The sequence below is a fragment of the Bufo bufo genome, chromosome 7 (assembly GCF_905171765.1).
Source record: "Bufo bufo chromosome 7, aBufBuf1.1, whole genome shotgun sequence".
Taxonomy (NCBI): domain Eukaryota; kingdom Metazoa; phylum Chordata; class Amphibia; order Anura; family Bufonidae; genus Bufo; species Bufo bufo.
In genome coordinates, this window is record NC_053395.1 from 10,153,081 (window position 1) to 10,179,110 (window position 26,030).

The window sequence follows — 26,030 nt, forward strand, 5'->3', positions numbered from 1 at the left end:
CCACTGCCCCTAGACTGACAATGGTTGGACAGAGAGGTCTCGTTTCTTTCTCTTAGACGCCTGTCAAGGCGTACCGCCAATGACATGGCAGACTCTAAGGACGTTGGTCTCTCATGGAAAGCAAACGCATCTTTTAATCTCTCCGAGAGACCATGACAGAACTGACTCCGGAGTGCAGCATCATTCCAACCCGAATCAGCTGCCCATCTCCGAAATTCAGAACAATAAAGCTCCGCAGACAGTTTGTTCTGGCATAAAACACGTAGGTTAGATTCGGCCAGAGCAACACGATCCGGGTCATCATAAATCTGCCCCAGGGCCACAAAAAATCCCTCCACGGATCGAAGGGAGGGATCCCCTGATGGCAGCGAAAAAGCCCAAGTCTGAGCATTACCCCTGAGCAGGGAGATGACAATCCTCACCCTCTGCTCTTGATTACCAGAAGAGTGGGGACACAAGCAAAAATGGAGTTTGCATGCCTCTCTGAAACGAACAAAATTCTCACTGCCCCCGGAGAACGTCTCCGGAAGTGAGACTTTTGGCTCGCAACAGACTCCATGAGCCGGAGCAGGGCCCAATGCTTGAAGCTGGATCATAGATTGACGGAGATCCGCTACTTCCAAAGAAAGACCCTGCATGCGGTCAACCAGGTCAGAAAGCGGATCCATGTCAAAAAAGGACGGTTTTGGTGGATTATAATGTCACAGGTGTATGTGAGCAGCGATAGTAATTCACAGAACAGAGCAACTGACTGGACCCAGAACTAGGGAGGATAAAGGGTGACCCCTGTCCGACCCTCAACGCTTTCCCTATTCTGCTACAGCACATGCCCGGATCCAAAAGGCGGAACGAGGCATGCCCACGTGCCTAAGACTAATGACCACTGTAACCCCTACAATAGTGGAAGGGGCACGGCCACCAGTGCCCTACTCAGTATATGGAGGGAACCGTGGCCACCTCAGATCCAGTCAGAAAACAAACAGGAATACAACAATGTCTGCAGACTTAGCTGAAGGTGTTGTAGCCGCAGAGAAGACGGATCCAAGGACAGGCTGGCAAAATCCGGAGTGCTAGCTGCAGCAGAACACAGGTCCAGTGGACTGATAGCCACAAGTGAAGAAACCAAAGCTAGAGCCACAACTGAAGTGAGAACTATAATCCACATCCTATCATAGGAGGAGGGGTGATATAAAGAGGGGGAAATCAAACACATGAAGGACAGCTGTGGTGAAAGAAACCAAAAGTAAACAGAGTAGTGAGAACTCCTCCCAGCTCTAGTAGTGACATCATCACAGGGGTGGAGAAACAGAGCTGTGAGAACGTCCCAAAGCTCTGGCAGTGACAACGACACAGGCAGCGCAGGGCGCACTATGTACAGCACAGGGCGCACTATGAACAGCACAGGGGGCACTATGAACAGCACAGGCAGCGCAGGGCGCACTATGTACGACACAGGCAGCGCAGGGCGCACTATGTACGACACAGGCAGCGCAGGGCGCACTATGAACAGCACAGGCAGCGCAGGGCGCACTATGAACAGCACAGGGGGCACTATGAACAGCACAGGCAGCGCAGGGCGCACTATGTACGACACAGGCAGCGCAGGGCGCACTATGTACGACACAGGCAGCGCAGGGCGCACTATGTACGACACAGGCAGCGCAGGGCGCACTATGAACAGCACAGGCAGCGCAGGGCGCACTATGTACAGCACAGGCAGCGCAGGGCGCACTATGTACGACACAGGCAGCGCAGGGCGCACTATGAACAGCACAGGCAGCGCAGGGCGCACTATGAACAGCGCAGGGCGCACTATGAACAGCGCAGGGCGCACTATGAACAGCACAGGCAGCGCAGGGGGCACTATGTACAGCACAGGCAGCGCAGGGCGCACTATGAACAGCGCAGGGCGCACTATGAACAGCGCAGGGCGCACTATGTACAGCACAGGCAGCGCAGGGCGCACTATGAACAGCACAGGCAGCGCAGGGCGCACTATGAACAGCGCAGGGCGCACTATGAACAGCGCAGGGCGCACTATGTACAGCACAGGCAGCGCAGGGGGCACTATGTACAGCACAGGCAGCGCAGGGCGCACTATGTACAGCACAGGCAGTGCATTGAATGTAGGCAGGATATTATAGCTAAATTATAAAAGTACATGGAAGATATACTATATTGGTATTTATATTCAGGCTCGGACTGGCCCACAGGGGTACAGGTGAATCCCCCGGTGGGCCCCTAGTCTCCCACCCCCTGCACAAGTGGCTTATAGCACAGTAGACTTACTGCACTACATACATATATTCAATGTACAGCACCTCAACCAGCCGATGCATATAAAAAAAAACTTGTTAGATTATTTATTATATTTGAATATATCCGTACGGTGGGCCCCCAAAATAAATTTTACTGGTGGGCCCTAGGCACCCCAGTCTGACACTGTTCATATTAAATTGCAGTGTTGACACTTTGCGATAAATAAGTGGGTTTTGGGTTACAGTTTGGGCACTCGGTCTGTAAAAGGTTCGCCACCACTGCCTTAGGGTGTGTACTTTCCGAAATGGGGTCATTTGTGGGGTGTTTGTACTGTCTGGCCATTGTAGAACCTCAGGAAACATGACAGGTGCTCAGAAAGTCAGAGCTGCTTCAAAAAGCGGAAATTCACATTTTTGTACCATAGTTTGTAAACGCTATAACTTTTACCCAAACCATTTTTTTTTACCCAAACAATTTTTTTGATCAAAGACATGTAGAACAATAAATTTAGAGAAAACTTTATATATGGATGTTGTGAAAAATGTCATTCTTTGGCAAAAAAATCGTTAAATTTTGATTAATAACAAAAAAAGTAAAAATGTCAGCAGCAATGAAATACCACCAAATGAAAGCTCTATTAGTGAGAAGAAAAGGAGGTAAAATTCATTTGGGTGGTAAGTTGCATGACCGAGCAATAAACGGTGAAAGTAGTGTAGGTCAGAAGTGTAAAAAGTGGTCTGGTCATTAAGGCTACTTTCACACTTGCGTTCGGAGGGGGTCCGTCTGATGTTTCATCAGACGGATCCGCTCCTATAATGCAGATGTTTGCATCCGTTCAGAACGGATCCGTCTGCATTATAGTTTGAAAAAAAAACTAAGTCTGAAAGTTGTCTGAGCGGATCCGTTCAGACTTTACATTGTAAGTCAATGGGGGACGGATCCGCTTGAAGATTGAGCCATATTGTGTCATCTTCAAGCGGATCCGTCCCCATTGACTTCCATTGTAAGTCTGGACGGATCCGCTCGCCTCCGCACGCTGCAAGCAGCGTTCAGGTGTCCGCTCACTGAGTGGAGGGGAGGCTGAACGCCGCCAGACGGATGCATTCTCAGCGGATCCGCCTCCACTGAGAATGCATTGGGGCCGGACGGCTGCGTTCGGGACCGCTCGTGAGACCCTTCAAACGGAGCTCACGAGCGGACACCTGAACGCAGGTGTGAAAGTAGCCTAAGGGTGTTTAAGCTAGGGGGGCTGAGGTGGTTAAAGTGGCAATCTCACTACAGAAGGAGGGCGGAGGAGCTTCTGTAGACATAAGTGTCAGGTCTAAGGATAAGACGACACATTTATCAAACAGCGTGAGACATTTGATAAACGAGGCATAAAGTACGAGGCAGACTCAAGCTAAACTGACTTCAAAGATCCCCCTCATGATAAATCCCCCCCTATGTCTTTTCTTAGACATACATTCGATATACACAAACACCAAGACAGCCGTGAGCGCCGACATACCCGTTTATTATAACCGCTGCCTTGAAGCACTGACCAGAGGAGCTAGCTCTCTAATCACAATCCTATTCCAGATTCCTGATGAACGGTTGGTTATTTTTTCTCAGAGATTCCAGGAGCTGATCCTTGTCTTTATTCCACCAGGATTCCACGTGACGGAAGAGCTCCCGCATCTGCCTCTGAGAGGTCGCCTTGCTGCGCACGGTGTCATAGGCCTCGGTTGTCAGCAGCTTATGCTGATGGAGATCATCCAGGATCGGATCCACCAGCTTCACCCGTCTTATCAGCTCAGCTCGATGTCTGTCCACAAAATGCTCCCCATCTGTAATCAGAAGATGCTTTGACTCTGATGTCCTCCGAATCTGCCTCCCTGATGTAACAGCAACTTTCTCGCTGCCGAAATAATGGTAAAGTGGACCCTGGTTCCGGTCACCGGGCTCGGTCTGACTGGGGCTCCCCTGACCCAAACTGACTGCATAAGGGCTCATGCACACGACCGCTGTTGTTTTGTGGTCTGTTTTTCCACGGATTCGTTGTTCCGTATCTGAGTTTTTTTTCCCTCTGATTTAAGTCCTCTTCCGTGCCGTTATTCTACAAAACATATCCGTATGGTTTCCGTATGCGATCCGTTTTTTGCAGATTAGAAATGGAAACAGTAACTTATTAATCACCAAACACATGAGCAATATGGGCTGGGCGTAGCATTTCTACAGTACGGATCCGCAAAATACGGATGACGTCCGGATGTGTTCCATGTGCGTTCAGTATTTTTTGCGGACCCGTTGACTTGAATGGGGCCTTGGACCGTGATTTGTGGACAATAATAGGACATGCACTACTTTTTTACGTAACGGAAATATGGAAACGGAATGCAGACGGAGTACCTTCCGTTGTTTTTGTGGACCCATTGAAGTGAATGGTTCCGCATACGGTCCGCAAAAATAAACCAGAACGGAAGCGGAAAGAAAATACGTTCGTGTGCATGAGCCCTAATAGTGATTTATGATGGCGTCTGATCGCTGGTCTTTTGTATACGTCATCATGTGAGCGCAGTACAGTAGATTCTCAATCAGATAGGAACTGACGGCATCAAAAATGACTCTGATGCAGTAGTTCGGGTCAGAGGAGCGGAGCTCGGTCTGGCCTGCCTTTCCCGGACCGAGTGCGGACGTATGAATTAGCTTTTCATCAGTCTAAAATTCAGCTCCTGTCTCATAAGAATCTCAGAATCCATGTTTTACACTGCAGCTCTGCTTGTTTGGATCGGCAGCTGGTTATACATATCAGATAGCTGCTGTCCCAATCCTCTCATATACAGCGTGCTCTGCCAAGTGAATTTATGATTCTCACTTATACGGCGCCGCGCTGTACAGGCGTCATCACTCGCTGACCCTAATGGAGCCGACATCAGAGTGTTGGAGAACACGGAGGAAATCCGCGCAAACACGGGGAGAACATACAAATGTCACGCTAACCACCGAGCCACTGTGCTGGAGAGAAAGCTGCTTCCAATCAGTGGCTGACATCCCCGAGAACAACAGGAGTGGGCGGCTGAAATCCAACATGCCCGATCCTTATCTTCCCCAAAATTGTTGGTCCACATAGATATAACATGTGCGGCCGGCTTAGGTGCAGGACCGTGAGCAGGCCGCCACTGAGAATGGTGCATATCACCCCATCCACAAGTGCCTGTAACGGCCGAAAAGCGGATGGCGTGCCAATGGTAATATACTGGCAGCTAGACCGCCGAAGAGGAGACGCCATCAATGGCAGCATTCCCGCCTCACTGCCTGTAGTGGCGTGGGGCTGTTCCCTCTCACTGAAGAGCGCCCCCCACCTCCAGCCTCATTCACACGTCGGTGTTCCTCTACGCGTGCCGTACGTGTTCTCCATGGGCAGCATATACCCGTGCATTTTATTGTGTGTATTCACACATCACTGATTTAGTCCCGCCGATCGGCTGGTTGAAGAGAAGGCCGCGCTCCGTGCATTGTTTACCTGCCGTCGGCATGGCAGCGGAGATCAGTGTAATTACAAGAAGTCGCCCCATTCACTGCAATACACTTGAATAGGAAGGAGCGCCCCATTGAAATTAGTGAGACGGCTTGTAATGTCACTGATCATGGCTGCCATGTCGACGGCGATCAGGTAAACAATGAAGGGACGGAGACGCTGGGACGGAGCGCGGCCGTCTCTCTTCAGCCAGCTGACCGGCGAATGTGCATGAGCCGTGACCCTGTATATACAGGACGATACCGGCAGCAGAGGCGGTTCTAGACTTTGTGAGGTCTTAGTCGAAACTCAAACATGAGGCCCCCATGAAGATCGTTGGGATGCCCGTGATCTCCCGTACGGCGCCACGGCTCAGTCCTCAAGAAATAAGCTGCGTCAACCACCGCACGGAGCAGTGGTGTGGTCAGCACCCCCCCTCCATGGAGATATACAAGTGCTGTATCTGCGGCTCTCCCATAGATACACTGACCACCGCTCCGGGCACAAGGAGATCCGGAGAACCATACAGGAGATCGTGGGGGATCCCAACGGCCAGACCCCCCCGAACAGACACTTATCTCCTATCCTTCAGAGTACCCCTTTAATATGCAGTGACATGACAGTAAAGGGTTAATATGAACAGTGACAACACAGTACAGGGCTTATAGTCACAGTGCATATTAACACTTTGCATTAACCCTGGCCCAGTTCTCTAAATCCTCCCTCCCCCCACACACCGCATTTTGCTGTACTCGCTATACAGCAGCACTTACCGCTCACATCCGGGGCCTCCAGGTGACGTCTCCTCGGATGTGGATCTTCTCTGTCATCATCTTCTGCATTCAGTCCGGAGACTTCTCTCAGCCGCCTCGTCTCTGCAGAGTGTGACACACGGACATTAGTGTCCTCACCTTTCTATCATCATCCCCCAACCTGGAGCCCCCACAGTGCTATCCTGCTGCTCGCTGTGCCCCCCAATACCCCCAAATACTATCCTGAAGAAATAATAGTGCCCCCAAAGTAATAGTGCTCCTCATAGTCCCACCAATAGTAATTCCCTTCTAGAATGCCCCATTAGTAATACTGCCCCCCACACAGCCCCATCATGTAATTTCCCCCCCCCCCCCACACACTGCCCCATCATGTAATTTCCCCCCCCCCACACACTGCCCCATCATGTAGCTCCCCCCCCCCCCACACAGCCCCATCATGTAATTTCCCCCCCCACACTGCCCCATCATGTACCCCCCCCCCCCACACTGCCCCATCATGTAGCTCCCCCCCCCCACACAGCCCCATCATGTAATTTGCCCCCCCACACTGCCCCATCATGTAATTTGCCCCCCCACACTGCCCCATCATGTAATTTCCCCCCCCACACTGCCCCATCATGTAATTTGCCCCCCACACTGCCCCATCATGTAATGTCCCCCCCCCACACTGCCCCATCATGTAATTTGCCCTCCCACACTGCCCCATCATGTAATTTGCCCCACACACTGCCCCATCATGTAATTTGCCCCCCCACACTGCCTCATCAAGTAATTTGCCCCCCCCCACTGCCCCATCATGTAATTTGCCCCCCCACACTGCCCCATCATGTAATTTGCCCCCCCACACTGCCCCATCATGTAATTTGCCCCCCCCACACTGCCCCATCATGTAATTTGCCCCCCCGCCTTACAAATTCGCCCCGCCCCTTACAAATTCGCCCCGCCCCTTACAAATTCGCTCCGCCCCTTACAAATTCGCCCCGCCCCTTACAAATTCGCCCCGCCTTACAAATTCGCCCCCCCCCCGCCTTACAAATTCGCCCCGCCCCCGCCTTACAAATTCGCCCCGCCCCCGCCTTACAAATTCGCCCCCCCGCCTTACAAATTCGCCCCGCCCCCGCCTTACAAATTCGCCCCGCCCCCACCGCCATACAAATTCGCCCACCTTGTACTCGGCAAGGACATCCAGGACCTGCTGCTGCTGCTCCTGGACGTTGTAATCCCGTGGTCTGCAAGTAGCTTCAGAGCGCAACCCCGTCCTGCTGCGCGTAATCTCGCGAGAGCCGTGACCTCCTTCGGCGGTCTCGCGGGATTATGCGCCGCAGGACGGGGTTGCACAGCGCTCTGAAGGGAAGTGGCAGATCAGTGGACAAGAGGGGGAGGGACTACCGGGTACTGCTGTGTGGATGGGCGGTGAACACGTATGGTCTGCGGCCACCTACCTGCCATGTCCGCCGGGCGATCCTCCACACACACAGGGCAGCAGCTGTCTTATGCTGGGGTTGTAGTATTTCCTGCAGAAACCAGGAAGGGTTATAGATTACAAACTGAAAGTGGCGGGAACATGTATTAACCCTCACACTGCCTGTGTTTATAATATATACTATTATTCCACTACCCATAGACATAAAGGTCCATTATCTCACTAACAGTCCCACATACTGCGGCGGGGCAGGGAGCGGAGCGCATAGTTCCCTGCCCCGCCGCCGATCACCGACATAGGCTTCAGGCCTAAAGCCTATGCGGTAGTGAAATCCCGGCGCAGGCGCGCGTGATGACGTCATCGTGCTCGCCTCTGCCGGGACTCAGAGATGGGAAGTTCGGATCTTTTTCATGAATCGGATCTTCGGCAGAAGCAAGTGAACTGAAGATCAGTGCGCATGCTCAGCTCATCGGATCTTCGGTTCACTTCCTGAGTCGGCTCTTAAAGGGGTTATCCCACCTTCTCATTTCCATGGCGTGGCTGCTCTCTCATGTTCGAGAAACTGCTCAGTCTGGGGGCGTTTACTGACTCCGCCTCCTTGTTTGGCGTGCGCGCTCCCGTGTGAGCAGGAAATCATTCGCTCAGCCGCCGCAGCTACAAGCGCAGGAGAACTAACAAGCGCGCAGGCGCAGAGAGTTCTCTGCAACAAAAAAAAACTAGGACAAACTAAAGGAATCCACCGCGCAGGTGCGAAAAAAAGCGCAAGCCCGAGAGTCAGGTCGGGCTGCGTAAAAAAAAGAAGAGGATAGCGCGCAAGCGCGGCAAATGCTCCGATGTTGCTGGGGTGGCCGTAACCTATAACGACCGGCAGTAAACAAGGCTACAAAAGAAGGTCAAATATAAAGGTTCTTCTCAAAAAATTAGCATATTGTGATAAAGTTCATTATTTTCTGTAATGTACTGATAAACATTAGACTTTCATGTATTTTAGATTCATTACACACAACTGAAGTAGTTCAAGCCTTTTCTTGTTTTAATATTGATGATTTTGGCATACAGCTCATGAAAACCCCAAATTCCTATCTCAAAAAATTAGCATATTTTATCCGACCAATAAAAGAAAAGTGTTTTTAATACAAAAAAAGTCAACCTTCAAATAATTAAGTTCAGTTCTGCCGTCAATACTTGGTGGGGAATCCTTTAGCAGAAATGACTGCTTCAATGCGGCAATGTGGCATGGAGGCGATCAGCCTGTGGCCCTGCTGAGGTGTTATGGAGGCGATCAGCCTGTGGCCCTGCTGAGGTGTTATGGAGGCCCAGGAGGCTTCGATAGCGGCCTTAAGCTCATCCAGAGTGTTGGGTCTTGCGTCTCTCAACTTTCTCTTCCCAATATCCCACAGATTCTCTATGGGGTTCAGGTCAGGAGAGTTGGCAGGCCAATTGAGCACAGTAATACCATGGTCAGTAAACCATTTACCAGTGGTTTTGGCGCTGGTAATGAAATCTTCGTCTCCATAAAGCTTTTCAGCAGATGGAAGCATGAAGTGCTCCAAAATCTCCTGATAGCTAGCTGCATTGACCCTGCCCTTGATAAAACACAGTGGACCAACACCAGCAGCTGACATGGCACCCCAGACCATCACTGACTGTGGGTACTTGACACTGGACTTCAGGCATTTTGGCATTTCCCTCTCCCCAGTCTTCCTCCAGACTCTGGCACCTTGATTTCCGAATGACATGCAAAATTTGCTTTCATCTGAAAAAAGTACTTTGGACCACTGAGCAACAGTCCAGTGCTGCTTCTCTGTAGCCCAGGTCAGGCGCTTCTGCCGCTGTTTCTGGTTCCAAAGTGGCTTGACCTGGGGAATGCGGCACCTGTAGCCCATTTCCTGCACACGCCTGTACACGGTGGCTCTGGATGTTTCTACTCCAGACTCAGTCCACTGCTTCCGCACGTCCCCCAAGGTCTGGAATCGGTCCTTCTCCACAATCTTCCTCAGGGTCCGGTCACCTCTTCTCGTTGTGCAGCGTTTTCTGCCACACTTTTTCCTTCCCACAGACTTCCCACTGAGGTGCCTTGATACAGCACTCTGGGAACAGCCTATTCGTTCAGAAATTTCTTTCTGTGTCTTACCCTCTTGCTTGAGGGTGTCAATGATGGCCTTCTGGACAGCAGTCAGGTCGGCAGTCGTACCCATGATTGCGGTTTTGAGTAATGAACCAGGCTGGGAGTTTTTAAAAGCCTCAGGAATCTTTTGCAGGTGTTTAGAGTTAATTAACTGATTCAGATGATTAGGTTAATAGCTCGTTTAGAGAACCTTTTCATGATATGCTAATTTTTTGAGATAGGAATTTGGGGTTTTCATGAGCTGTATGCCAAAATCATCAATATTAAAACAAGAAAAGGCTTGAACTACTTCAGTTGTGTGTAATGAATCTAAAATATATGAAAGTCTAATGTTTATCAGTACATTACAGAAAATAATGAACTTTATCACAATATGCTAATTTTTTGAGAAGAACCTGTATAAGAAGGGAGGACGAATCTCTGATAACTTCTATTGGGTAAGTTGATACTGGTGTCAAAAACTACACAATTAGGCAGACTTCAAAAGATGGGATAACCCCTTTAAGTGAACCGAAGGTCAAGAGGGACTTGCTCCTGGCAAACACAGCTCTGCTGCAGTGAATGCAGTGGAGCAGACTGGGATGTAATTACAATGTATAGTTATTGCAGGGACTCAGATAATTGTCCGAGAGTTTATTAGTTAAAAGAATCAAATGAGTCAGAAACGTGTCACCGAGTCCCTGCCGCCAGACTTCCTGCTCTGCTACATGCTACACTGCTGCATGCACCCTGTACACACACAGCTCTGCTACATGCTATACTAATGCCCCCCCGGCTTGTCGGGAGACAGGGAGCCGCAGAGCAGGGAGTCTGGCAGGGACTCGGTGACACAGTCTCTGACTCATTCCATTCTTATAACTAATAGACTCAGACGATTCTCTGAGTCCCTGCGACTCCCCCTGTGCTGGCTGCCTCTGATTGGTTGGAGGGCAGGGAGGGGCGGGGCTAGCTTCCACTGTCTGCTCCTATTACACTGCCTGCTGCTGCCTCTATGCTAATCTGACTGAGCCGTTTCACACGGATCGGATCATTCAAGTGAACCGACTCCTCCGGTTCAGTGAACTGAATCGGTTCAAATGAAGGATTCGTTCATGATCCGGATATCACTATCGGGACTCTGCAAGCAAGTACAGGTAAGTATTTAGCTTTAGGGTTTTCTTTTTTTTTTTTTTTTTTTGCCAACTTTGGGGGACATGAGGGGGCCAGGGTACACAGAGGACGTGTGGGGGCAAACTTTTATTTTATAATGTGGAAACTTTGGGGGACGTGGGGGGAATATGGTGGGATACTGTGTGGCACAGTGGGGGGGGGGGGGCAATTTATTATGGGAGGGATGGCTGTGTGGGGGGACTATTGTGTGGGGGGCAGCGTGGGGGAAATTACTGTGTGGGGGACACTACTGTGTGGGGGGACTATTGTGTGGCGGGCAGCGTAGGGGAAATTACTGTGGGGGGGCAGCGTGGTGGACACTACTGTGTGGGGGGCAGCGTGGGGGACACTACTGTGTGGGGGGCACTACTGCGTGGGGGGCAGCGTGGGGGACACTACTGTGTGGGGGGACTATTGTGTGGCGGGCAGCGTGGGGGAAATTACTGTGGGGGGCAGCGTGGTGGACACTACTGTGTGGGGGGCAGCGTGGGGGACATTACTGTGTGGGGGACACTACTGTGTGGGGGGCAGCGTGGGGGACATTACTGTGTGGGGGACACTACTGTGTGGGGGGCAGCGTGGGGGACATTACTGTGTGGGGGGCAGCATGGGGGCCTTTCTATTGGGGAGGCACAGTAGAGGCCAGTCTATTATTTCTGGGGACACTATACAGGGATTATTACCTGGAGCACAGTATAGGGGGTTATTATTATTACTGGGGGTCTCTAGGGGACATTATAGCTGCTGTGGACACTGTAGGGACATTTGAGGTCATTTGTCAGACTGGTGTAACGTAGAACTGGCTTAGTTGCCCATAGCAGCCAATCAGATTCCACCTTTCATATTTGACAGCTCTTTTGGAAATCCAGTTCTACTTTACACCAGTTTGATAAATTACCCCAATTATGTCTATTAGGGTCACTATTTTCTCAGCAGTATAGTACCTTGGACATTGGGGGGCACAACGGGCACAGGTAAATTGGAAAAATTGAGAAATCTAACGTGTCTGTGTTACAAACTCTGTAGAGACGAGATGCGGCTGAAAGATTTTCTCATGGCGGTCTAACGGAGGAGAAGAGGAAAGAGAAGGTCTACATGACAGGAGATGTCCCTGGATGTAAGAGGTATGTGGTCAATTATTGGGGGGGGGTGCCAGAGAAATGACCCGCCTCGGGTGCCAAACACCCTGGGCACGCCACTGCCAATCATAGATATAAAGACAAAGACCAAGAAAAATTACATGAGACCAAAACAATGGAGAACCCGACATCAACTGGGCCCTCAACTTCTGAATGGATGATTCTCCTACCACATTCATATTCAGATTACCACCATATTCACGTGCCCCATATACCCCAAATTTTAGGTCCTCAATTTTGAACCTATCTAAGCTCTCTCCTCCCTTTTTTTACTACTTTTTTTTTACTGTGTTATGTGTTGTTCATCCTCTTTGGAATATACAGGGATGACAAACCCGGACAGTCACTGGGTCTTTCATACTACGGACCAGTGATATAATGGGCACATCCCACTGTCTGCTAACAACCAGGAAACATCAGGACCTACCAGCAACACCATAGCGAAGACATATAAAGATCCACATTAAATATACAAAGAAGTTCCAAACCTACACAAAATAATTAACAAAATAATTAAGTTCGCAATCATAATAACAATTACCCTATTACACCATAAACACTATCAACTTGTGAAGATTTACACAGCAAATACCCTTCTATACTATAGAAACCCATAAGTTGTACATTTTCACAATTTGTACAAATTTTACTCTCGCCACAAATTCAATGTGCCAAATAAGAATTCAGCATATTCGATTTGAATAAGGCAACTAATTAAAATCTGAACACTGATTGGCAAAGGTAATTAGCTCACACAGTATTTACCGCAATCCTCCACCTACTGATGAAGGGAGAGACTCCCGAAACGCGTTTAAGAAGCAGAGGATTGTCAGAACACCCATCACTCGAAACAGAGACAAGAAGACCATTCTGAATAAGCCGGGAGAAAATCGCGATCACGTGACCGCTTGCGTCACTCTCCAGACGCGCGAACCACGCTTCCCCCTCGGCGTCCTAGGCAACACGAGACACGCCGCCGACTCCTGGTAAGTGAACTGGATTTGAGATAGCCTCCCAGGGACAGCCGACCACTACCTGAGGACAGAACACAAGAGCGCCGGGTGAAGGGTAAGTGACCTCTGTAGCGAGACGCCGCACTCAGGCACAGGGCGTCCCGTTCTCCCGCAGCTCGGCATCAGGAATACAACGATACATATTGCTACATGTAATTTACTATGTACATGCCTGCTGCTCTATGAAAGTCGACTGAACAGACAGCGACACTCACAAGGCGCATCATTTACCCTCCACCTAACAGCGGTGATTATATAAAAGGAGACATAAGGATATAAAGGCGCATTATTTACCATTTATCTCCTATCCAGTGAACATTACTTTATAAAAGACTACCCTATACGTGGAGATATAAGAATAAAAAATTCACTATTTATCCTCCGTCTAGTGGCTGCTGTTTTATGAAAAACCACATGAACAAGGATAATCATTTTTATTAGCGCATCTTTTTCACCCTCCACCAGCTGGTGACCCTCTAGTGGTGACCCACTCATTCTTACCACTATCCGCACAACTTTCTACCATCTATTAAAAGGACATTCAGCATATTTTATTTCTTTAATTTTACTACATTCTTTCACACTTTGCTATATTATATATATACACATTCTACAATCGCCTGATATATAAATAAATTAATAGACTGACCCAAATCGGGGTGTGCCTGCTTATCCATTCATTTTCATTGTGTTTATAATATGCAGCTTCTTCCTGAAGGCTACGAAATGTGGAGACGGAAGGAAGAGCAGGAGCAGAGCTGCGTCTATGAAGTCCGCTGCAGACTGTAAGCGTCCTTTTACGCAAGCAGATAACCCCCGAAACCAGCGCTGAGCGACGCAGGATGGCGTTTACTATCGTGTTCAGAACGGTCATTCGCTCCTCCTCTCGTACAGTTGCATTCATGATTTTACACGGCGGGATGTGTTGCCGGGGTCTTGTGGGACAGCGTCATCACTCTGTGAAATGTATGGCCCGCAGCCCGAAGGGGATCTCACAGGGACACAAAAAGTGTGAAAACATAAGTATCGTAACCAATAAAATGGGCTATAACATGGCATGTAAAAAAATGAAAATCAGACATTGTATTGTATGTGACAATTAGGGATGAAACATCCGAAGTCCATTCGCATAAAACGTTGTTCCAATACTGTACAGAGCAGGAGCTCCGTACAGTATTAGAATGTATTGGCTCCGATGAGCCGCAGTCTCATCAGACTTCGGGTAATAACTTCATAAATTAATTTGTACCGTAAAAAAACATTTCCCAAACTCTGGTTCGGTTCCAAGGTACCACTTGGAACAAAGTTTTATGCCAATCGACTTCGGATGCTTCATCCAAAGTCTATTCGCTCAACCCTAGTGACAATCTCTTTCTGACAACTAGATCCAGCCCAGTACCTTACACGGATCCAGGGATCTCCCCATTCATTGCTCCAGTTGCTTTGTTAGATTTTTTTCAAGCTGGCATCTCAGGGGCGTATACCTTCTCAGGGGGTGTGGCCAGTCTGCTGCATCTCAGGGGCGTATACCTTCTCAGGGGGTGTGGCCAGTCTGCTGCATCTGAGGGGCGTATACCTTCTCAGGGGGTGTGGCCAGTCTGCTGCAACTCAGGGGTGTGTACCTTCTCAGGGGGTGTGGCCAGTCTGCTGCAGCTCAGGGGTGTGTACCTTCTCAGGGGATGTGGCCAGTCTGCTGCAGCTCAGGGGTGTGTACCTTCTCAGTGGGTGTGGCCAGTCTGCTGCAGCTCAGGGGTGTGTACCTTCTCAGTGGGTGTGGCCAGTCTGCTGCAGCTCAGGGGTGTGTACCTTCTCAGGGGGTGTGGCCAGTCTGCTGCAGCTCAGGGGTGTGTCTTTTTTGCTGCAGCTCTCTACCTGTAACTGTCAGCTTCTAACAGTAGATACGGCTGAGCATGTGTGACCACCTCAGATGGACATGCACCTAATGCTTCATTCACACGTCAGTGTTTGGTCAGTGATTTCCATCAGTGATTTTGAGCCAGATCCAGGTGCGGCTGTAAACACAGAACAGGAGCAGATCTTTCTCTTCTACCTCATGTCCGTGGAGGCTCCACTCCTGGTTCTGGCTCTCAATCACTGACGTGTGAATGAGGCGTTGCCGTACAGATTAAACACCAGGGGGCGCCATTATGCTGAAGTAAAGAGAATATCTCACAACTGGAGCATTTTTGTAACAGAAAGTAAATTACAAAACTCTTCATGTTTTTTATGCTGAATTATATTAAAATGACATTTAAGGGCGGCACATCCCCTTTGAGGCTCCAGCGATTTGTTCTTTCATTTTTCTGATGACAGAACTGTATGAGGGCTTGTTTTATCCGGAGCCGGTTGTATTTTTTCTTTCTACCGTTTTGGGGTACCTCTACTGTATTGTATAGCTTACAAGAATTTATGGGGTGACTCTGTGAAAAAACTGCAATTCTGCATTGTTGTTGGGGTTTCATTTTGGCGCTAAAAATGAGATGTTAACTTTTTCTGGAGCTCAATACTATAAGAGATACCTACAAGGACTGAGGGAGCTCCGATGCCATGGTCACTACTGAGACTGCTGGGATTGGAGTTAGGGCTCGTTCACACGAACGTGTGCTGCCCGTTGTCGTATTGCGGACCGCATTTGCGGATCCGCAATACATGGGCACCGTTCCGTGGCCATTCCGCGTCACGGATGCGGACCCATTCATTTCAATGGGTCCACAAATCCAGAGATTCGGAATGGAAGCACTACAGAGTGCTTTCTGGGGTTCCGTTCCGTGCTTCCACACCGCAAAAGGATAGAACTTGCTCTTTTTGCGGAACGGAAGGATTGCTGACCCATTCAAGTGATCCCCATGCGCCTGCCCCACGGACGTTGCCCGTGCATTGCGGAGCGCAATTTGTGGTCCACAGCACGGGCTTCACACGTTCGTGTGAACGAGCCCTTACTCTGATCCCGGTAGTGAGCGTGACCGACCTCCTGAGCCATCATGGAAGACGTTAATAAAGTAACCTTCTGTGTGATCATGGCGACCTCGCTCAGTGAGAGTTCCCCTTTAATGCTCTTCATTTCATCGTCATTCTCACACCGGCAGCAGAACAATCACTTTTATCGTCCGAAGTATTGAATGCTTAGGGTAAGTGGGAGACCTGCTCAGACACCCCTCGCCCTCTGTGTACGCAGCATGTCCTAATACACTGCATGGAAATGTCCTCCTCGTAGGGGATTACTCGACAGGAGCCCATATTCAGGGCGCAGTCACACGGTCAGGTTTCCTGATGCAGTTTTGGAAGCCAAAACTCACTACATTAGAAACCTGACTGGTCGTGCCCTCACTAAGCATTCTAAAGAAGCAGAGCTTCACTGTAAAGCATGGGGGAAGAGCAGCAGCCAGAGCCTCTGATAACACAGAGGAATTTCAGACTGCCTCAGATCATGTACAGTCTTGTGAAAAAATTAGGACACCCTTTGAAAGCATGTGGTTTTTTGTAACATTTTTAATAAATGGTTATTTCATCTCCGTTTCAACAATACAGAGAGATTAAAGTAATCCGACTAAACAAAGAAAACTGAAGAAAAGTCTTTTCAAGATCTTCTGTAAATGTCATTCTACAAAAATGCCTATTCTAACTGAGGAAAAAGATAGGACACCCTTGCCCCTAATAGCGAGTGTTACCTCCTTTGGCTGAAATAACTGCAGTGAGACGGTTCTTGTAGCCATCTACCAGTCTTCGACATCGGTCTGAGGAAATTTTACCCCACTCCTCAATGCAGAACTTTTTCAGCTGTGAGATGTTTGAGGGGTTTCTTGCACGTACAGCCCTTTTCAAGTCACCCCACAGCATCTCAATGGGATTCAAATCTGGACTTTGACTTGGCCATTCCAGAACTCTCCATTTCTTCTTTTTCAGCCAATCTTTGGTTGATTTACTAGTATGTTTTGGGTCATTGTCATGTTGCATGGTCCAGTTCCGCTTCAGCTTTAATTTTCTAACTGATGGTCTCACATGTTCTTCAAGCACCTTCTGATACACAGTAGAATTCATCGTGGATTCTATGATGGTGAGCTGACCAGGTCCTGCTGCAGCAAAGCAGCCCCAAACCATGACACTTCCACCTCCATGCTTCACAGTTGGTATGAGGTTCTTTTCTTGGAATGCTGTGTTTGGTTTACGCCAAACATGTCCTCTGCTGTTGTGTCCAAATAATTCAATTTTGGACTCATCTGTCCAAAGAACATTATTCCAGAAGTCCTGGTCTTTGTCAACTTTATCGCTGGCAAATGTCAGTCTGGCCTCGATGTTTCTCTTGGAAAGCAAAGGTTTCCTCCTTGCACACCTCCCATGCAAGTTAAACTTGTACAGTCTCTTTCTGATTGTAGAGGCATGTACTTCTACATCAACAGTAGCCAGAGCCTGCTGTAGTTCTCGAGATGACACTTTAGGGTTTTTGGATACCTCTTTTAGCATCTTGCGGTCTGCTCTTGGGGTGAACTTGCTGGGGCGACCAGTCCTGGGCATGTTGGCAGTTGTTTTGAAAGCCCTCCACTTGTAGACTATCTTCCGGACAGTGGAATGGCTGATTTCAAAATCTTTTGAGATCTTTTTAAATCCCTTCCCAGACTCATAGGCTGCTACAATCTTTTTTCTGAAGTCCTCTGACAGCTCTTTTGCTCTCACCATGGTGCTCACTCTCACTTCAACAGTCAGGAGCACACCAAACTAAATGTCTGAGGTTTAAATAGGGCAAGCCTCATTCAACATGCAGAGTAACGATCTACTAATTATGTGCACCTGGTGTGATATACCTGTGTGAGATCTGAGCCAATTTAAGAGGGAATACATGTGAGGGTGTCCTATCTTTTTCCTCAGTTAGAATAGGCATTTTTGTAGAATGACATTTACAGAAGATCTTGAAAAGACTTTTCTTCAGTTTTCTTTGTTTAGTCGGATTACTTTAATCTCTCTGTATTGTTGAAACGGAGATGAAATAACCATTTATTAAAAATGTTACAAAAAACCACATGCTTTCAAAGGGTGTCCTAATTTTTTCACATGACTGTAGGTAAGGCTCTGTTCACATCATAGCTTCTACATTGAGGCCACAGTGATGCGTTAGATCCGTCCCAGGATGGAGGGGGTCCGTCTGGTTACACCGAGGTGTCCGTTGTGCTGGCCTGAAATCTGCTCCGACGTACAGTACAGACCAAAAGTTTGGACACACCTTCTCATTCAAAGAGTTTTCCTTATTTTCATGACTATGAAGGCATCAAAACTATGAATTAACACATGTGGAATTATATACATAACAAACAAGTGTGAAACAACTGAAAATATGTCATATTCTAGGTTCTTCAAAGTAGCCACCTTTTGCTATGATTACTGCTTTGCACACTCTTGGCATTCTCTTGATGAGCTTCAAGAGGTAGTCACCTGAAATGGTTTTCACTTCACAGGTGTGCCCTGTCAGGTTTAATAAGTGGGATTTCTTGTCTTATAAATTGGGTTGGGACCATCAGTGGCGTTGAGGAGAAGTCAGGAGGATACACAGCTGATAGTCCTACTGAATAGACTGTTAGAATTTGTATTATGGCAAGAAAAAAGCAGCTAAGTAAAGAAAAACGAGTGGCCATCATTACTTTAAGAAATGAAGGTCAGTCAGTCAGCCGAAAAATTGGGAAAACTTTGAAAGTAAGGGCTATTTGACCATGAAGGAGAGTGATGGGGTGCTGCGCCAGATGACCTGGCCTCCACAGTCACCGGACCTGAACCCAATCGAGATGGTTTGGGGTGAGCTGGACCGCAGAGTGAAGGCAAAAGGGCCAACAAGTGCTAAGCATCTCTGGGAACTCCTTCAAGACTGTTGGAAGACCATTTCAGGGGACTACCTCTTGAAGCTCATCAAGAGAATGCCAAGAGTGTGCAAAGCAGTAATCAAAGCAAAAGGTGGCTACTTTGAAGAACCTAGAATATGACATATTTTCAGTTGTTTCACACTTGTTTGTTATGTATATAATTCCACACGTGTTAATTCATAGTTTTGATGCCTTCATAGTCATGAAAATAAAGAAAACTCTTTGAATGAGAAGGTGTGTCCAAACCTTTGGTCTGTACTGTAGATGTGAGCATAGTCCTAGATGTTACATCAGAGGGGCCGGTCTTCTCTATATCTGAGGCCGGAGCTCTGCGTTTCTTACGTGCTGTGGGATCTGCCCCTGATGCCGTCTGCCGCTCCCCATGGTAGGAGATAATTAGCAGGCAGGAGACGTTGCTTGTCAGTTACCAGTTAGGGCTCATGCACACGACCCATGGGGTAGCTGCATGCGGATCACGGACCCATTCACTTGAATGGGGTCCGCAATCTGCATCCAATGATCCGCACCACAAAAAAGTAGTGCATGCACTCCTTTTTTGGGGTGCGGAGGCATGGTAAGAAACACCACGGAAGCACTCCGTAGTGCTTCCGCGGGGTTACGATCCGTGCCTCCGCACCGCATCTCCAGGTGTGAATGGGTCCGCATCTGTGATGAATATAGAATGTGTAGCGATTTTTCCTGAACGCAGAAATAATGCGTGTAAAACGACGCTCATGGGCACAGAGCCATTGAAGTGACTGGTCCGGATTCTGTGTGTTTGCCTCACACATCGCACTCGGACATAAAACTCGCTCGTGTGAAAGAGGCGTCCTGATCGCTCTCCTCCCTTCTGCCTCCTGGGTCAGGCGGTGACAGGAAATCTTCTAAACGCTGTGATGACAAGACACCTGGGCGTGGCCTCCGCGACGCCGCGTCCATAATCAGAAACTGAGACAAAACCTACAATAAATGTTTATTTCTCGGTTTTATTATAGAAAAGACAGAATCATCAAGGACGAGGACTCTGAACGGGTGAGGAGCCATATTGTTCTCAGCTGCTGTACGGCACAACAGTCCGTACCATAGCTTCAGCTGCATGACACTGATCCCAGGAGCTAACGCTCTAACCACTGTCCTTGAGGCTTTACTTTGCTTCAAGATCCCTGATGAGCGGAGAGTTATGTTTTCTCAGAGATTTCAGGAACTGATCCTTGTCTTCGTTTCCCCAGGATTCCACATTACGGAAGAGCTCCCGCATCTGCTCCGAAGAGGTCGCCTTGCTGCGCACGGTCTCATAGGCTTCAGGTGTTAGTAGTCGTCCATAGAGGTCATCTATGATCGGAGCCACCAGAACCACCCGTGATATCAGTGCAGCGCGATGCCGATCCACAAAATGCTTCGTGTCTGTAATTAGAACATACGACGTGAGTGATGTCCTATGAAACATCCGCATACATCACAGCATGTGCATGCCCCCTCCATGGAGAGGTCACCTGTCATCTACATGTCCTCTACATGTCCTCTATATGTCCTTTACATGTCCTCTATATGTCCTCTACATGTCCTCTATATGTCCCCTACATGTCCTCTATATGTCCTCTACATGTCCTCTAAATGTCCTCTATATGTCCTCTAAATGTCCTCTATATGTCCCCTACATGTCCTCTATATGTCCTTTACATGTCCCCTATATGTCCTCTAAATGTCATCTACATGTCATCTAAATGTCCTCTACATGTCCTCTACATGTCCCCTATATGTCCTCTAAATGTCATCTACATGTCATCTAAATGTCCTCTACACGTCCTTTACATGTCCTCTACATGTCCCCTACATGTCCCCTACATGTCCTCTATATGTCTCCTACATGTCCTCTACAAGTCCCCTATATGTCCTCTACATGTCCTCTATATGTCCCCTACATGTCCTCTATATGTCCCCTACATGTCCTCTACATGTCCTCTATATGTCCCCTACATGTCCTCTATATGTCCCCTACATGTCCTCTATATGTCCTCTACATGTCCCCTAAATGTCCTCTACATGTCCCCTACATGTCCTCTATATGTCCTCTACATGTCCCCTACATGTCCCCTAAATGTCCTCTACATGTCCCCTACATATCCTCTATATGTCCTCTACATGTCCTCTATATGTCCTCTACATGTCCCCTACATGTCCTTTACATGTCATCTACATGTCCTCTATATGTCCTCTACATGTCCTCTCCATGTCCTCTATATGTCCCCTACATGTCCCCTACATGTCCTCTATATGTGGCTGCAGCTTTAGTGCTTTCTAGCCTTTTTGTTGGAAAGAAATCTAGACGGACCCTCGGGTTTCTTCCCCCCCCCTCTCGTACATCTTGCTTACATTCTCACCACTAATTACAGATGGGTCAGGGATAACCCGAGGAGCCCCGTAGGAGAGGCAGCGCCCGTACGATAGAGCTGATCGGCAGGCGTGCCAGGAATCGGGTCCCCACTGATCTGGGTGACCGATCCTGAGTGATGTTGGAGCATTTCTCAGTGACACCCCTGGAAGCGTGGCCTCCATGTAGCATTTATAGACCTGCAGGCTCCATAACTCCACCATCGAGCACTATGGGTTATAGCAGGGACGCCCAACTTGCAGCCCTCCAGCTTTTGCAAAACTACAACTCCCAGCATGCCTGGACAGCCTACAGCTATTAGGGCATGCTGGGAGTTGTAGTTTTGCAACAGCTGGAGGGCCGCAGGTTGAGTGTCCCTGGGTTATAGTATCACAGCCCTGGGGGCGGCCACATCCAGTGGTCTCCAGGTCCATATTTCGTGAGACATGGACTGAAGCCGTGCACACTCTGGGGAAGATGTCCGTGTGCGGACTGCTGTGCACACGGATAGGACATGTGGCAGTCTGAATGAGGTCTTATACAGGTATTATTATTAGATTGTATTTGCTCTCTGTCTATATCTACCTATTGGATTATACTGAGGATTCGGGAGACCTTCTAAGGAGCCTTCAGGCCTCTGCTCACCTCTGGACGTGGCTCCCTGATCTGCCCCCGAGCTGGGCTCCTGGACGGCCCCGCCATTCACTGAAAATACATAGAACAGAAGCAGCAAGGTCAGGCCAGGCTTCACACACTGCCATGGAGGAAGCTGTGGTGTTACATAGGACTGCAGGTGACATCTACTACATGATCTGTACTCAGTTATCACTGTGTTATCTGTGGTGTTACATAGGACTGCAGGTGACATCTACTACATGATCTGTACTCAGTTATCACTGTGTTATCTGTGGTGTTACATAGGACTGCAGGTGACATCTACTACATGATCTGTACTCAGTTATCACTGTGTTATCTGTGGTGTTACATAGGACTGCAGGTGACATCTACTGCAGTATCTGTACTCAGAGAGCTATCACTGTGTTATCTGTGGTGTTACATAGGACTGCAGGTGACATCTACTACATTATCTGTACTCAGAGAGTTATCACTGTGTTATCTGTGGTGTTACATAGGACTGCAGGTGACATCTACTCTATCATCTGTACTCAGAGAGTTATCACTATGTTATCTGTGGTGTTACATAGGACTGCAGGTGACATCTACTACATTATCTGTACTCAGAGAGCTATCACTGTGTTATCTGTGGTGTTACATAGGACTGCAGGTATCATCTACTACATTATCTGTACTCAGAGAGCTATCACTGTGCTATCTGTGGTGTTACATAGGACTGCAGGTGACATCTACTACATTATCTGTACTCAGAGAGATATCCCTGTGTTATCTGTGGTGTTACATAGGACTGCAGGTGACATCTACTACAGTATCTGTACTCAGAGAGATATCCCTGTGTTATCTGTGGTGTTACATAGGACTGCAGGTATCATCTACTACATTATCTGTACTCAGAGAGCTATCACTGTGTTATCTGTGGTGTTACATAGGACTGCAGGTGATATCTACTACATTATCTGTACTCAGTTATCACTGTTTTATCTGTGGTGTTACATAGGACTGCAGGTAACATCTACTACATTATCTGTACTCAGAGAGCTATCACTGTGTTATCTGTGGTGTTACATAGGACTGCAGGTGATATCTACTACATTATCTGTACTCAGTTATCACTGTGTTATCTGTGGTGTTACATAGGACTGCAGGTGACATCTACTACATTATCTGTACTCAGTTATCACTGTGTTATCTGTGGTGTTACATAGGACTGCAGGTGACATCTAGTACATTATCTGTACTCAGAGAGTTATCACTGTGTTATCTGTGGTGTTACATAGGACTGCAGGTGGAATCTACTACATTATCTGTACTCAGTTATCACTGTGTTATCTGTGGTGTTACATAGGACTGCAGGTGACATCTACTACATGATCTGTACTCAGTTATCACTGTGTTATCTGTGGTGTTACATAGGACTGCAGGTGACATCTACTACATGATCTGTACTCAGTTATCACTGTGTTATCTGTGGTGTTACATAGGACTGCAGGTGACATCTACTGCAGTATCTGTACTCAGAGAGCTATCACTGTGTTATCTGTGGTGTTACATAGGACTGCAGGTATCATCTACTACATTATCTGTACTCAGAGAGCTATCACTGTGCTATCTGTGGTGTTACATAGGACTGCAGGTGACATCTACTACATTATCTGTACTCAGAGAGATATCCCTGTGTTATCTGTGGTGTTACATAGGACTGCAGGTGACATCTACTACAGTATCTGTACTCAGAGAGATATCCCTGTGTTATCTGTGGTGTTACATAGGACTGCAGGTATCATCTACTACATTATCTGTACTCAGAGAGCTATCACTGTGTTATCTGTGGTGTTACATAGGACTGCAGGTGATATCTACTACATTATCTGTACTCAGTTATCACTGTTTTATCTGTGGTGTTACATAGGACTGCAGGTAACATCTACTACATTATCTGTACTCAGAGAGCTATCACTGTGTTATCTGTGGTGTTACATAGGACTGCAGGTGATATCTACTACATTATCTGTACTCAGTTATCACTGTGTTATCTGTGGTGTTACATAGGACTGCAGGTGACATCTACTACATGATCTGTACTCAGTTATCACTGTGTTATCTGTGGTGTTACATAGGACTGCAGGTGACATCTAGTACATTATCTGTACTCAGAGAGTTATCACTGTGTTATCTGTGGTGTTACATAGGACTGCAGGTGGAATCTACTACATTATCTGTACTCAGTTATCACTGTGTTATCTGTGGTGTTACATAGGACTGCAGGTGACATCTACTACATGATCTGTACTCAGTTATCACTGTGTTATCTGTGGTGTTACATAGGACTGCAGGTGACATCTACTACATGTTCTGTACTCAGAGAGTTATCACTGTGTTATCTGTGGTGTTACATAGGACTGCAGGTGACATCTACTACATGATCTGTACTCAGTTATCACTGTGTTATCTGTGGTGTTACATAGGACTGCAGGTGACATCTACTACATTATCTGTACTCAGAGAGTTATCACTGTGTTATCTGTGGTTTTACATAGGACTGCAGGTGACATCTACTACATTATCTGTACTCAGAGAGTGATCACTGTGTTATCTGTGGTGTTACATAGGACTGCAGGTGACATCTACTACATTATCTGTACTCAGAGAGTTATCACTGTGTTATCTGTAGTGTTACATAGGACTGCAGGTGACATCTACTACATTATCTGTACTCAGAGAGTTATCACTGTGTTATCTGTGGTGTTACATAGGACTGCAGGTGACATCTACTACATTATCTGTACTCAGAGAGTTATCACTGTGTTATCTGTGGTGTTACATAGGACTGCAGGTGACACCTACTACATTATCTGTACTCAGAGTTATCACTGTGTTATCTGTGGTGTTACATAGGACTGCAGGTGACATCTACTACATTATCTGTACTCAGAGAGTTATCACTGTGTTATCTGTGGTGTTACATAGGACTGCAGGTGACATCTACTACATTATCTGTACTCAGGGAGTTATCACTGTGTTATCTGTGGTGTTACATAGGACTGCAGGTAACATCTACTACATTATCTGTACTCAGAGAGTTACCACTGTATTATCTGTGGTGTTACATAGGACTGCAGGTGACATCTACTACATTATCTGTACTCAGAGAGTTATCCCTGTGTTATCTGTGGTGTTACATAGGACTGCAGGTGACATCTACTACATTATCTGTACTCAGAGAGTTATCACTGTGTTATCTGTGGTGTTACATAGGACTGCAGGGACCCCTGGTCTAGTATTATGTCCCGTTGCAGTGACAGATGACTGTATTCTTGCTGGACTTTCCCGCTCTTACCGGTCTTTACGCCGTTCCTGAGCTCCTCAGCCTCCGTCTTCTCTTCTATGGCTTCTAGAACAGCCAGGGTGACCTCAATCCCATAGAAATCCTTGTAGTATCTTCTGATCAGATCAGCCACGTCCTCGGGGTCGGCTTCCTCCAGCTTACCTTTGGGGATCCTGCTGAACCCTTCCTTGATTTCCCAGTCATTTAACTTGTTCTTGAACTTCTTAAATGATTTTTTTTCCAGGTTCTCCAGAGCCTGGACCAGGACGTCTCGCACCGTCTTCCCCATGTCCCCCTAAGTAGTGGCCCCCAAGGTAGTCTCGTCCCTCGGCAGCTGGAATTGAAAGTGAAAGTAAGAGAGGGTTTTTGTTTCGCACAGAGAGGCCGGGCTGTATTGGGTTAATTTAGAGAACCCGCGGCACAGTCCATAGGATAGGGCTGTTTTACTGCCGGCCACTCCCTAAGTGTGTGA

The 26,030-nt window shown here is 47.8% G+C and overlaps 1 protein-coding gene across 1 annotated transcript; it reads right to left on the bottom strand.

Moving 5' to 3' along the window:
• Positions 1-3,722: 3,722 nt before the first annotated feature.
• Positions 3,723-26,030, bottom strand: LOC121007991 (apoptosis-associated speck-like protein containing a CARD). The gene is made up of 6 exons (XM_040440264.1): positions 25,571-26,030; positions 22,183-22,302; positions 20,375-20,630; positions 7,971-8,042; positions 7,694-7,770; positions 3,723-4,085 (listed from the first exon to the last, which is right to left on the bottom strand). The coding sequence occupies exons 1-6, from the start codon at positions 25,845-25,847 to the stop codon at positions 3,829-3,831; spliced, it is 1,059 nt and encodes a 352-aa protein (XP_040296198.1). The 5' UTR covers positions 25,848-26,030; the 3' UTR covers positions 3,723-3,828.

Excerpts from the sequence above, each read along its gene's own strand:
- LOC121007991 (XM_040440264.1), bottom strand. The coding sequence starts at position 25,847 with ATGGGGAAGACGGTGCGAGACGTCCTGGTCCAGGCTCTGGAGAACCTG. Across the intron at positions 22,303-25,570 it reads CAGGAACGGCGTAAAGACCG|TGAATGGCGGGGCCGTCCAG; the intron begins GTAAGAGCGGGA and ends ATGTATTTTCAG. Across the intron at positions 7,771-7,970 it reads TCGCCCGGCGGACATGGCAG|AAGCTACTTGCAGACCACGG; the intron begins GTAGGTGGCCGC and ends GGTTGCGCTCTG.